The 13,064-nt window shown below is 45.8% G+C and overlaps 2 protein-coding genes across 20 annotated transcripts in view; both read left to right on the top strand.

Moving 5' to 3' along the window:
• The window catches only part of TPM3 (tropomyosin 3), a 41,877-nt gene extending 31,877 nt beyond the window's left edge, over positions 1-10,000 (top strand). For 4 of the 19 annotated variants that reach the window (XM_087881339.1, XM_087881336.1, XM_087881341.1 and 1 more), the window contains 2 exons: positions 1,208-1,286; positions 8,458-10,000. In XM_087881339.1, coding sequence (XP_087737465.1) covers positions 1,208-1,286; positions 8,458-8,461 — 83 coding nt within the window. In that variant the 3' untranslated portion in view covers positions 8,462-10,000. Of the gene's footprint in view, positions 1-1,207; positions 1,291-2,186; positions 2,272-6,176; positions 6,776-8,457 lie in introns of those variants that run through there. The other 15 variants (XM_087881338.1, XM_087881335.1, XM_087881340.1 and 12 more) reach the window with 4 other exon arrangements.
• Positions 10,001-10,117: 117 nt separating this feature from the next.
• NUP210L (nucleoporin 210 like) overlaps positions 10,118-13,064 on the top strand; it is a 31,855-nt gene continuing 28,908 nt past the window's right edge. Inside the window, exon 1 of the mRNA XM_060681993.2 lies at positions 10,118-12,254. Coding sequence (XP_060537976.2) covers positions 12,076-12,254 — 179 coding nt within the window. The 5' untranslated portion in view covers positions 10,118-12,075. The remainder of the gene's footprint in view (positions 12,255-13,064) is intronic.

Raw genomic sequence — 13,064 nt, 5'->3', positions numbered from 1 at the left:
CATTTTATGGATTGGAATTTTAGGATAGTTCGACCATGTATAATCGAGAAGACTGGATTTTATCGTAGATTTTAGTTGTTATTTATTATTTTATACAAGAATTTTTAATTGTACATTTATACCGAGTGTTTTTATTTCTTCTGGTCTATGACTGTAATAAACTCAATGGGATATATGTAAAAGTTGTAAACGGCTCATCCCTGAGCTCAAAATTGTTTTCTCCAGCCATTCTGGGCCCACACAAAGCAGCATTGTTTTCCCCCTACGAAATTCAAATGAAATGGGGCAGGGCGAAATCTTGAAAAGAAAGGGGAAAATAATTCTATCTGCTGTGTGTTTTCCAGCACAAAATAACTGAGCGAGACCCACAGCTCGGTTTTAAGTTCTTATTTTTATTTTCTTTCTGGACACGGGACCTGATTCCCTCTTTAATTTTCATGGAGATAAAATAGATTTTTTAAAAAACCTTTATTTTACTTTTTACTTTTTACTTTACTTTTACTTTACTGTCATTGCACCTCGTACAACGAAATTAAATGCCATCTTTGGCATACGTTATTATTATAAAAATAAAACACAAACACACATCCTTCATTCTATACAATTGAATTGAAAAACCGATATTGCATTAATATTGCACTATACAATATTTGCACCGCAGCCTTAGCTTTTGAAGAAATCTACAAAGGTTCTTTCTTTCTTTCTTTCTTTCTTTCTTTCTTTCTTTCTTTCTTTCTTTCTTTCTTTCTTTCTTTCTCTCTGTGCCTTTCTTTCTTTCTTTCTTTCTTTCTTTCTTTCTTTCTTTCTTTCTCCCTCTCTCTCTCTCTCTCTCTGCCTGCCTGCCTTTTCTTTCTTTCTTTCTTTCTTTCTTTCTTTCTTTCTTTCTTTCTTTCTTTCTTTCTTTCTTTCTTTCTCCCTCTCTCTCTCTCTCTCTCTGCCTGCCTGCCTTTTCTTTCTTTCTTTCTTTCTTTCTTTCTTTCTTTCTTTCTTTCTTTCTTTCTTTCCTTTCTTCTTTCTTTCTTTCTTTCTTTCTTTCTTTCTCCTCGAATCCTAGAAAACCGTAGTAAGGTTTGGATCGCGGGTTACCCTTCTAGCTTCTCTCTCTCTCTCTCGAGGAAAAACCTGGTTTGACCCTCCCGATGCCCCCTCCCCACTCTGTTCTCCCTTCTGATGATCTCCCCCACCCCTTCCCTCCAATCTGTTTTAGATGAGCTCTATTCTCAGAAATTGAAATACAAAGCCATAAGCGAGGAACTGGACCATGCCCTCAATGATATGACTTCCATGTAAATATCGACGTTTGCAGTGTGTTGGCCTTGTGTTGGCATGCTGTGTGTGTGTGTGTGTCGGGGTGTGGGAAGGCGGGGGAGGGGGGGCGCAGGGTTTTGGGGTTAAGCGATGCTCGTGGTGCCTTGAGTGACTTTCTACTATTTAACTTGCTGTCTCGTGCACGATTCCCGGGCCCGTTGAAAGGGTCACCCCTTCTATTTTGGGGGCGCATGACTGTCCTTTGACCCTCAGCTTTGGGGGAGATATTAACCTCTTACGATAAAAGCCGCACGCCTGTGGCTGTCTCACCGACACTGTTTGAAGCTTGGATGCTGCCCACCGGCCACCACGGAGTATGCGCCGAGCAAATTGGGGACTCCCCCTCTCCCCCCCCAGTCCGATCGAATTAGGATGTTGTTCTACGATGATCTTACGACGTGCATGTCAAAGGCAACACGCAACATTTTAGGGGGGACGATGACACGCCAGCCTTCAGCAACACCAGAAGTGGGATTTAGCTGGTTCTGACCGGTTCGGGCAAATCGGCTGTTAATTTTAATCTGGTTTACCGAGTTGTCGTCTCAGGAGATCCCCTTGATCCCGGTGGGGTGTTGTCGCTTTGTTGAAGTTGTGGGTGCTGGTCAGTTGTGATGCTCGCTCCAGTCTAATCCTTCTCAACAACTCTTTGGCGTCCTTGTGAAAACCGAGTTGTTGTTGGCATGGTGGTGTGATTTTGGCTCCTCCTTGGACCCTTGGCTTCTCTTAACTGCACCCGTCCGTTGTCGCAGCACGAGGGTTGTGTCCTTTTTCCTGCTCGCCTCGTCCCTTGCTTGCTGCCCCAACACACACAAACACACACACCCCATTCCCTAAGAGCTAAAACCTTCCTTCTCTCTCTCTCTGTCTCTTGCAAACAGATAAAACTGGTGATTCCAAAGCTCCACTTAGCAGCTCAGCCTGCAGCTTTCGAAGTCTGACTTTTATTAAAACAAAAAACCTTCATCCGGCTCCCTGTCTTCCTTCCTTCTTTCCTTCCTTTTTTCCTTCCTTCCTTCCTTCCCACCCTCCCTCCTTCCTTCCCATCTACCTATTTATCTTATGTAACCATCTTCCTTCCTTCCTTCCTTCCTTCCCTCCCTCCCCATCTACCTATTTATCTATCTAGTCTCCTTCCTTCCTTCCTTTTTTTCTTCCTTCCCTCCCTCCCTCCCTGCCCATCTATCTATCTTATCTAAACATCTTCCTCCTTCCTTCCCATCCACCTATTTATCTAACTAGTCTTCTTCCTTCCTTCCTTCCTTCCTCCCTTCCTTCCTTCCTTCTTTCGTTCCTTCCCTCCTTCTTTCCTTCCTTCCCTCCCTCCTTCCCATCTACCTATTTATCTTATGTAACCATCTTCCTTCCTTCTGTCCTTCCTTCCTTCCTTCCTTCCTTCCCTCATTCCCATCCACCTATTTATCTAACTAGTCTTCTTCCTTCCTTCCTTCCTTCCTTTTTTTGTTCCTTCCCTCCTCCTTTCCTTCCTTCCCTCCCTCCCTCCTTCCCATCTACCTATTTATCTTATGTAACCATCTTCCTTCCTTCCTTCTTTCCTTCCTTCCTTCCTCCCTCCCTGCCTCCCCATCCACCTATTTATCTTATCTAACCTCCTTCCTTCCTTCCTTCCTTCCTTCCTTCCTTCCTTCCTTCCTTCCTTCCTTCCCATCCACCTATTTATCTAACTAGTCTTCCTTTTTTCGTTCCTTCCCTCCCTCCTTCCCATCTACCTATTTATCTTATGTAACCATCTTCCTTCCTTCCCTCCCTCCCTCCCCATCTACCTATTTATCTTATCTAACCATCTTCCTTCCTTCCTTCCTTCCTTCCTTCCTTCCTTCCTTCCTTCCTTCCTTCCTTCCTTCCTCCCTCCCTCCCTCCCTCCCTCCCTCCCTTCCTAGTCCAGCCTCTTCCCCACCACCACCACCACGCTCTCCAAATCACACATGCACCCCATTCCGGAGGGTGAAAAGGCTCATCCTTTGCACGAGTGTCCTCCGTCTGGCGGGGTGGACGGATGTCCGGTCTTGCACGCCTCTCCGAAACACAAGCACCTTTGTGATCTGTGGCCTTAGTGGACTTTTTCTTGGGTGGCTTTACTCGGAGGTGGGGGGGCTGTTTCTTCTCTGCAGGGACCCCCCCCCTTCCCTCTGCTCACTCGCTTGCTGCAGGAAGAGACGAGCGACGCCGGATTGGGGCCCGGCTCAGAACCGTTGCGGCTGTGTAGCGCCTGGGACACAACATTGTTGTATCGCTGTCACTGGAAAATAAGCAAAATGCACTAATGTTGGCTTGTGTATCATTTGTGTCTTCAAACCTCCATTTCCTGGTTAGATGGGGAGAGCTGCTGTGGGTTTACAGGAATTCCTCAATTTACGACTGTCCAAAGTTACGACAGAGCCACTTAACGACCCATTGTTGGCGTTAACAATCGCTGCAAACCCTGCGGTCACATGACTGCAGTTGGGAAGTTTTTTTTCGACCCCGTTTCCGGCATTTATTTCCAGGTTTTGGTATCCAAACCCCCATGAGAGAAAACACCTTCCCTTAGCGACGGCTGCCTTTGCTTAACGAGCACAGCATTCACTTAACGACTGAAACAAAAACGGCCGTACCTTTGAATCCGGTCCCGTAATACCTTCAGTCGCTTACGACCATAGCTGCGGGCTCAATTCATGTCGTAAATGAAGGACTATCTGTACCATTTTGAGTTTTGTGACACACACATACACTTCTCCAAGCTCTCCAAAATTTCAAAAACGTTTCCATTTGACGCCCCAAAATTTTTAAAAGAGGTGACGGGCGGAATCGTTTCAAAAGGTTTTGACGCCACCGGTCATCTTAATTCCCTTTCGCTGCTGCCATGGTTTGCTTGTGGATTGCATATTTTCTACGGATGCTAACCAGAATAAAAACTACAATTGGTATTAAAAGCCAGTAAGGGGAAACCTTCACACCCCTGGGGTAATGCTAATAAACACCGTGTTTGGGGGGGGGGCTCCGCCAACGCTCAAAAGAGCAAACTTTGGTCTGAAAAAATGAGTTTTTAATACTTAGAGAAGTATCTCAAAATCAAATCATCCAGCTTTTGGGGAGCGTGGGACCTGCCAACTGTAAGACGGGGACCCCAACATAAAAGGCCCACTTTTGGGGGTCCCGTTCTACGATACAGGTAGTCCTCTACTTACGACCCACAACGGAGCCCCCAAATTTCCATTGCTAACTAAGCCAGACGCTTGTTAAATGAATTTTGCTCTGTTATAAGACCTTTCTGGCCACGGTTGTTAAACGAATCACTCTATAGTTCTTCACGGTTATTAAGTGAATTTGGCTTCCCCGTTGTCAAAAGGTTGCAAACGGGCATCACGCGATATATGGCAACTGTCATAAATATGAGTTGGTCGCCAAGCGAGTCTTGAGTTTTGATCGAACCTGACCGCAGTGAAGGTGCAACGGTCTTTAAATGTGGGGGAAAAAAACACGACCCTAAGTCGCTTTTTTTTAAAGTGCCATCGTAACTTCGGAGTTACGTCGACTTTGTAAGTCGAGAACTGCCTGGACATACCGGTTATCAAAACACACGAATTTTTGATCAGGTGACTGGATGGCACGATGGTCATAAGTGCAAGGACCGGTCGTAAGTCCCGTTTTCTAAGGCTGCTGTGACTTTTGGGATCGGCCCACTTAAAGGGAAGCCGAGGAAAGGGGAACGCTAGAAAAACCACGTTCAGGAATGGAAACTTTGGGCCACCAAACGTGGCACGCCTTGAGTGATGACTTGGCTTCAGATAAGCCGTTCGTCTTTCCCATTCGGATGGGGTGGAGAAGGGGGAGTGAAATTTAAGGGGTTCCGGAGAAGCTTGGTGCCCCTTCTCGGCGGGGTAGGACGTCATTCAGACCAACGATGCAATTGCAGAGGGGGTGGGGGTATGGCCTCCCACGGCATTTTGGAAAAAAGTCGCAAGTTCAGGGCTGGCTCCTTCCAGGAAAACATTAAATCAATTCTTCCCAAACTTTCCCTGGTTAAACCCTCTTTTCCATTCTATTTATTTGCATCCCACTTATAATTTTTTACAAATAACTCCAGGCAGCGAACCTACCAAAGACACCTCCTCTTTTTTAAACCCACGACGACAACCTTTTGAGGTGGGTTGGGGTGAGAGGGAGGGATTGGCCCGAAGTCACCCAATTGGCTTCCATAGCTAAAACGGGACTAGAACTTCCTGTCTCCTGTTGATTGGCCCATAATCACTCAGCCGGCTTTCATGTCTAAGGCAGGACTAGAACTCACTGTCTCCTGCTAATTGGCCCAAAGTCACCCAGTGGATTTCATGCCTAAGGCGGGACTAGAACTCACCGTCTCCTGCTAATTGGCCCAAAGTCACCCAGCTAGAACTCCCACTTTTTTAGCCTCTTGCTTTAATTCGGATTCGAACTTGGGCTGCCTGCATATTAGGCAGTTGTATCCGAGTTAAGGGTATGGCTAGCTGATGAGAGCTAAATAGCTTGAAATAGATCTATACTAGTCTCCCTTTATTTCTTTATCAGCAAGTACAAATTTGATACAGAATAGTTCGATGTGATAGCAACTGCCTGGGATATATATAAATATATATATATATATTTATTTCCTGGTCCTCTCCAGCCACCCTTGGGGGGTGGGGAGGGAAAAGGACTCCGAATCCTGATTTATTTGAAATTGTAGCATGCCTCAGTGGGGGAGGGGCACTTCTCTCTGGGGCTACTAACCTTCCCTTTTCTTTCTCTTTTTTTTTTCTCCCCTCTTTCTCTCTTCTCATTCTCTTCCCCCTCCCTCCCCAAATTTTCTCCCCTAATCTCTTCCTTTCTTCCTTTCTGCGTGGCCCCCGTAGACCGTCTCTCCAGCCAGCTTGAAAAAAACCGGCTGCTGGCTAAGGAACTGAAGTTAACTCTGCATGATCTGTGCGATTGAAAACCCACTCCCCCCCCCGCAAAAAAATCCAAAAACCGGTCCACCAATTAAAAAAATAATAATATTTTTTTGGGGAACCCAGTTCCTGCAGGCTAAAGGGGTACGGGAGGGACGACAAAGCACCCCGTTTTCTCTCAAGGCCATTGAATGCTTTTCAGCCGACGACTGACGATGTTTCCACTCTTCATCGCCACGTTTTCTAAGTTTATAGTACGCCCGTCACATAGTCCGTTGCCTTGTTGTAAACCGAACACCAGGAAACTTAAGATTCGTGTGTTTGACAAATATTTTATTTTTCTTTCCTGGGGTGCTAGAGAGATGCTAATTCAGGCCTTTTCGTCCCCCCCGCCGTCCCCTTCTATTGCTGCCTTTGAATTCCCCACTTCCCACCCCCACTTTTAAAATCTCTTCCGCGTGTTGTTTGGTTTGTCCGTACGCTCGGTTTGCATGGGTCGCGTCCACGGTTTTCCTAAGCTTTTCCTGTGTTATCAATAAAAAAAAAAATCACTGGCCCGCTTGGTATACGCCTGAGGTCTCCTTATTTCTTTGACCGCCAATCATTTTTAAACCCGATGTCCGAGAGACAGGAAAAATAAATCCTCCACACACATACACAAAACCCCCTTTGGGTAGGTATCTCAACCCCCTGGCATCGGTTCAGCTGACAAGGCAAGGATGATCCGTGGCTACGGGAGCTCCATCCGGCCGGTGATACGGAAGCTGGAAACGGCCAGAGGCATCTAGTTTGTGTAGGAAGCATGCTTTATTTTTTATTTTTTGCACTGGAAAATATATCCTTTATTGCTTTAATAAAAGGCTGTTTTCCAATTTTGGCTTGTTCGTTGTTTGGCCTGAAACGGACTCTGGTGTTTTCCCCCTTCCTTGCTGCTACGGAGTTGGAAATACCGGGGAATATATTCCCCCCTCCCCTCAAAATCCTACTTTATTTCTGCTTTGCACATGGCAAGCTTTCTGGCTTTGGTCACGGGGGTAAGACTTTGACCCAGAAATGGAAGATCTGAGTTCTAATCTCTAAACTTTTTTTTTGCGTGGGTGGGGGAGAATTCCAGGCGGTTCACGCTTTCTCAAGCTCAGCTACTTTTGCAAGATCGACGTCCCTGCCCAAAAATAAGAATTTTAAACGAACAAGCCACGATCTGGCCAGGCTGACAAAGTGCCCTGCCCAGTGTGGGCGTTCTTATGAACCTCGGTTTGTTTCCCCGGGGAAGGCACTTGATGGTTTTGATTGATGATTTACGAGGAGGATTAGCTTTTAAAATGGATCCTTCGCCCCCGAATTGTGATCCTGAACTCCGGACTCTCCGCTGCATTTTTTTCATATTATTATTATTTTGCGAGGCTCACAGCTCCTTTTGCCCCCAGACCTTAAAAAAAAAAACCTCTTCCTTGCAAGGCAGGACAACACCGCAAGCTAAAACATCACAAGCTAAAACGTTGTTTTGTTGTCGGAGCTCTGTGTGTGCTTGTGTGTCCTTCCAGCCCAGAAATGGTTCAGTTGTGGTTCCAGATTTGGAACCGGGGTTCTGGATTAATCTGTCCTTGAAACCAATAACTGAAACTTTCAACATCGGCAAGCACAATTGAAATGAGGGCTCCTTGGGGGTTCTCCGAGCTCGGTGCTTTTCGGACGTTTCATGATCCGACTAGGTAACATCATCAGTGCTGGTAGTGTTGATGTTACTCAGTTTGGGTCATGAAACGCCTGCAAGAAAACAACCGAGTTCAGAGAGCACCAAAGACTCCTCATTTCTACCCTGAGCTACAAATATTCTCCTTTATGGGTCAAAGATCGGAGTGACGAGGACATTTTTCTTAAACCTTGGTTCAGCCCAAATTGGCGAAGGAAAATTACGCGAGTTGCGTGTGTGTGTGTGTGTGTGTTTTTCCCCAAGCGCACACTGCACAAAGCTCTGCTTATCTTTGGGCAAAACGGATGGCCAAGCGGGCACAACAGCCAACCAACAACCGCACGGGGTTATTAATATATGAACGAGAGAACCATCCCCAGTGGGAGCTGGGTGGGTGGGTGGAAAAGCAGAAGCACAACCCACGCCGATCGAAGCTTTGCGTGGCAGCATGGCAATGCCAGGGGTGCACCTATTTTTCGGGGGGGTAGGGGGTGGGGAAACGAATGCCACTAATCTCGGAGCCCTCTTAACATTTTCTGTCCTTCCTTCCAGATAAGCTGAAATGCACCAAAGAGGAACATCTCTGCACACAACGGATGTTGGACCAGACCCTGCTCGATCTGAACGACATGTAAAAAAAAAGTGGGGGGGCCGACGGCAGACCCCTCCCGCCCTTTCTCTCCACCCCACGGCCCCTCCCCGAGCAGCGATTCTCTGCCGAGTTCAGCTCTGTTCTTTTTTTTCTTTTTTCTTTTTTTCAAGGGGGAAAAATAATAACCAGAAAATTGAACTCTAACTCTGGCGAGGGGGGAAAAAAAGTGTCATATATAAATTACATTCCTAATGCTTGGGGGCCAACTTAACTTAAAAGCCTCTGCCCTGCTTTTATTTATTTTTTCTTCCTTGTCCAAATGTTTAGCCAGAAGGAAGGAAGGAAGGAAAAATAGGCAACCTCCTATTCCCCCCCCCCCCCGTGGAAGAATTTGAAGGGAGCGAGCGACTGAAATGCACCCTTTTAAGGCATGAAATTATATGTGTGTTTCGGGTTAACGTTCCTCCTTTCCCGAACACGTATTGTGCAGGCTCCCCCCCACCCCCAGTGCACAATGTCGAAACCACGCAGCTTTTTAATTGATGCGCTGTTTTGTTCGCCTGCCGAATTGGGGACAGGGCCCGATTGGATGGATGGAATAATCTTAAATCCTGTCGTCGTTTGTCTGAACAACCAGCAAAGCTTTTGCGGCGTCCGCTAACCAGGGAAACATTCACTTCCGGAAGGAAGCACCAGCCCCTTCCCTCATTTCTCTCCCCTTTCTTCCATTTTTTCCCCCTTTTTTTGAATATTTAGATTCGGCGTTTTTTAGGAAATAAGTTGGGCTGAATGTGCTTTCTCCGCTGCTGTTTTAATCTGTGTTTTTATAACCTTTTTTCCAGCTTGGGGGAGGGGGGGCAAAAGAAGTGTGTTTAAAAGAAAAACCATAATCGGGAGTCCGTGTGTCTGTTTTTGTTTTTTTTAAGTTTCCTTTTCTTTAAACCCATGTAAATCGTTCTTAAGCTCCTTCGCTCTTTCTTTTCTGCACTTATATTTCTTGACACTTCGAGGAAAACACTATATCCGAATAACCCACGTTTTCTTCCCCACTTAGGTTTAAGTTTCTGGGTGCTTGGTGTTCCGTGCGTAAGGGGTTTTTGTGAGGGAGAGAGGCTTGTAACTTTTTGGGGTGCTCCTGAATACGAGGGGGAGTTTTTCCCTCCCCCTCTCCTGTCCTGTTTCTAGTCGGGAGCTGATCGTTCTGTCTTGAAGAGAAACTGGATGTATGGGGGGGATACACTCTGTACTCTCAAAATTTGATCCCCTAAAGGTTGTGTTATTTTTTTTAAACGCATCTCTGTATAGGCCTTTTGGGGTGTCATAGGAGAAATACTGTATACGCTGCCATGGCTTTTCAAAGCCAGTGTGTGTATTTGAGGTGGGGGGGGGAGGGAGGGAGGAGTAAGGAAATTATATCAAGTGTTTTGATACTAAAAAAATAAAGCTTGGGTCTTTTATTGTCTCTTTTTTTTTTTTGAATAATAAACAGAAACATTCCCTCTGCTCTTTTGTGATTTCTTTTACTAGGATTTCAGTTTAGTTTACTTTATTGTCATTGCACCTCGTACAACCAAATTAAGTGCCATCTTCCGTGTACATGATGCATAAAAAAATATATAACAAAAACACACATCCTTCACATTCTATGTCATTCTTTTCACTGGGGCTGGTGGTGTTCAGTACAGTTAGTCCTCTGCTTACGACCACAGCTGCGCCCAAAATGTCTTTTGCTGAGACACTGAAGTGAGTCCCCCATTTTGCGACCTTTTTCGATACAGTTGATAAGTGGATCACTGCAGTTGTTAAAATAGTAAGACGGCTGCGAAGTGAAACCGGATTTCCCCGTTGGCTTTGCTCGTCAGGTGGTCACAAAAGGGGATCACGTGACCTCGGGACATAGTAACGGTCATAAATATGAGTCAGTTGCCAAGCGTCTGAATTTTTTTTATCACGTGAGCTGCAATCATCATTTAACGACCCCATAATCCCTTGCGGGGTGGAGTCTGGGCAATTTAATGGAGCTAGCAGACTGGCCGGATGCCTTTCCTGTCACCAATGCGGAGTTTTGTTCATCAGATATATTCTCATTGTTCCCAGAGAGAGAAATATCTGCCTCTATCTAGGATTGAACTCAGAGTCTCCTGATCGTCACTGCACCACTCCATCATGTGAGCTGCAATGGTTGTGTTTAAAATGGTCCTTTTTAAAATTCCAGTGATGATGTAACTTTGAACGGTCACTAAATGAACTGTTAAGTGGAGGGCTATCAGGGTTTGTGTTTAGCTGCCTCTTCTGGCACAGGAAATCAAGGTAGCGGTGGCTGTTGTTGAATTAAGGTTGGACTGGCTGGGTGGTGAGGTTGCCCTGAGCCGGTCCCACCTGCCCTGCCCTTTGTGTAGCATTCATATATTGAGTTTTGGGGTTGTGACGACCCAACTGTACGGGATAAACTTGGTTTAATTGTAGTTTGCTCATCCAATCAATGTTTAGGGTGAAGGCAGCTTGTGACAGCCCCCATCTGTGTGAGAAATCAGGAGGGAAGGTCATGAAATTGATTTTATTTGCCAATCTTAAGTGATATCTTTTAAGTCAACAACCAGACTGTCTTCGTTAAATTCACACAACCACACAGAAGCTCCCATCAAGTTAGGTCATTGGTGGTTCCGCCCAACATGTTCACCGTTTTATCAACCCAAGTTTGGGGTCGACGTGTTGAGACAACCCAGCTAATTCAGGGGCTACCAACACTGCCATTATGCCATTTGTTAATAGCGAAGTCATGTCCGACTCATCATGACCCCATGGACAACGTTCCTCCAGCCTTCCTGTCCTCTACCATCCTCTGGAGTCCATTGAAGCTCACGCCGACTGCTTCAGTGACTCCATCCAGCCACCTTGTTCTCTTGTCCCTTTCTTCTTTTGCCCTCAATCTTTCCCAGCATTAGGCTCTTCTCCAGAGAGTCCGTCCTTCTCATTAGGTGTCCAAAGTATTTGAGTTTCATCTTCAGGATCTGGCCTTCTAAAGAGCAGTTGGGGTTGATCTCCTCTAGGACTGACCGGTTGGATCGCCTACAGTCCAAGGGACTCTCATTACGCCATAAGGGTAGGAATTAACCAACCCCCAAAATTTGGAGTTCACCACAATTTTTAGATTGGCCACATATTGCATTGAATTTTTATTTGTTTTGCATTGCAAGTCTTGGCACCACCGCTAGATGGCAGCCAAGGCCAGGGTTTTTTAGGATGTCCCCAGCTGCCCTCTCTTGGTCGTCTGCAGTATTGCAGCTCAAGAGATGGCCGGTTTCTCGTGGCTGCCCCTCCAATTGAAATCCAATGTATAAATTCCTTGGAGTCCGCGCAGGCGCAAGCGCGAGGAAGCGTGTCTTTTTCCCACGCTTTAGAAGACCACGAGGCGAAGAAGGGCGAGGTGCGCACGCGCAGACCGAAGAAACCAAGCGCGAGGCTAAGAACGCGGCCAGGCGGCGCATGCGCACAAGGGCAACGCGCGCTCGCTCGAAGAGCAACGCTTTTAGGCCGCCATTTTTCGAGCCGCCGCCGCCACCGGGCTCCTTTCGAAGATGAGGGCGGTTTCCCGGCCGGGTCGGGTTCCGCCGCCACCGCTTTTCTTCCTCGCCGTGGCTCTTCTGACGGGGCCCGCGGGGGCCTACAAGCTGAACGTGCCGAAAGTGTTGCTGCCCTTCAGCCGGGATAAGCGGGTGCCCTTCGTGCTGGGCGCTGAGGGCGGTTGTTATTCTTGGTGAGGGGGCGGGGCCTCGCGGGGAGGGGCGAAATGGAGGAGGGGTGACGTCACGAAATGGGGCGGGGCGACGATCCGGAAGTAAGAGGACTGTTAAGTAAAGCGATGCTATTGCTAATACAGCCAGAACTGGGGAAGGGGGGGATTTTTTTGCTAATTAATCCAATTTTTTTTTAAAAAAATTCAAGAATTAAAAAAAAAAATGCTATTATTAAGGTATTCAGAATTGGAAAACTATCCAAGGTTGAATAAGTATTAATACTTCATCCAGAATTGAAAAAGAATCTATTCAATTCATTGAGGATTGAAAAAAGTTTTTTAAAAGTTTTAAAAATCTACTATTGTTAATTCATTCATAATGGGGGGGGGAAACTATTAATTCAAGATTGAAAAAGTAGTAATAATTGGGAAAAAATTACTGGTAGGGCTAATTTGTCCAGAATTGGAAAAATATGTAAGATTGAATAAGTATTAATACTTCATCCAGAATTGAAAACAAAAATCTATTCAGTTCATTCAGGATTGGAAAAAGTTATTAATGCAAGATTGAAAAAGTATTAATAATTCATCCAGAATTGAGGGGGTGGGGAAGGGAAATTACTGCTATGGCAAATTCATTCAGAATTGGAAAAATGTTATTAATTATACATCCAGAATTGGGAGGGGGAAATCCACCGCTATTGCTAATTCATCCAGGATTGAAGAGACATTGTTATGAATAAGTCATCCGTAACTGAAAAAAAAAACCCACGATCTACTGTTATCGCTAAACCACTGAAGATGAAGAAAGATGCCTCCTGAAAAAGCACC

This window comes from Pantherophis guttatus, chromosome 18 (assembly GCF_059756535.1).
Source record: "Pantherophis guttatus breed Tessera chromosome 18, ASM5975653v1, whole genome shotgun sequence".
NCBI classification, from domain to species: domain Eukaryota; kingdom Metazoa; phylum Chordata; class Lepidosauria; order Squamata; family Colubridae; genus Pantherophis; species Pantherophis guttatus.
This window is presented reverse-complemented; position numbering and strand designations above follow the sequence as displayed.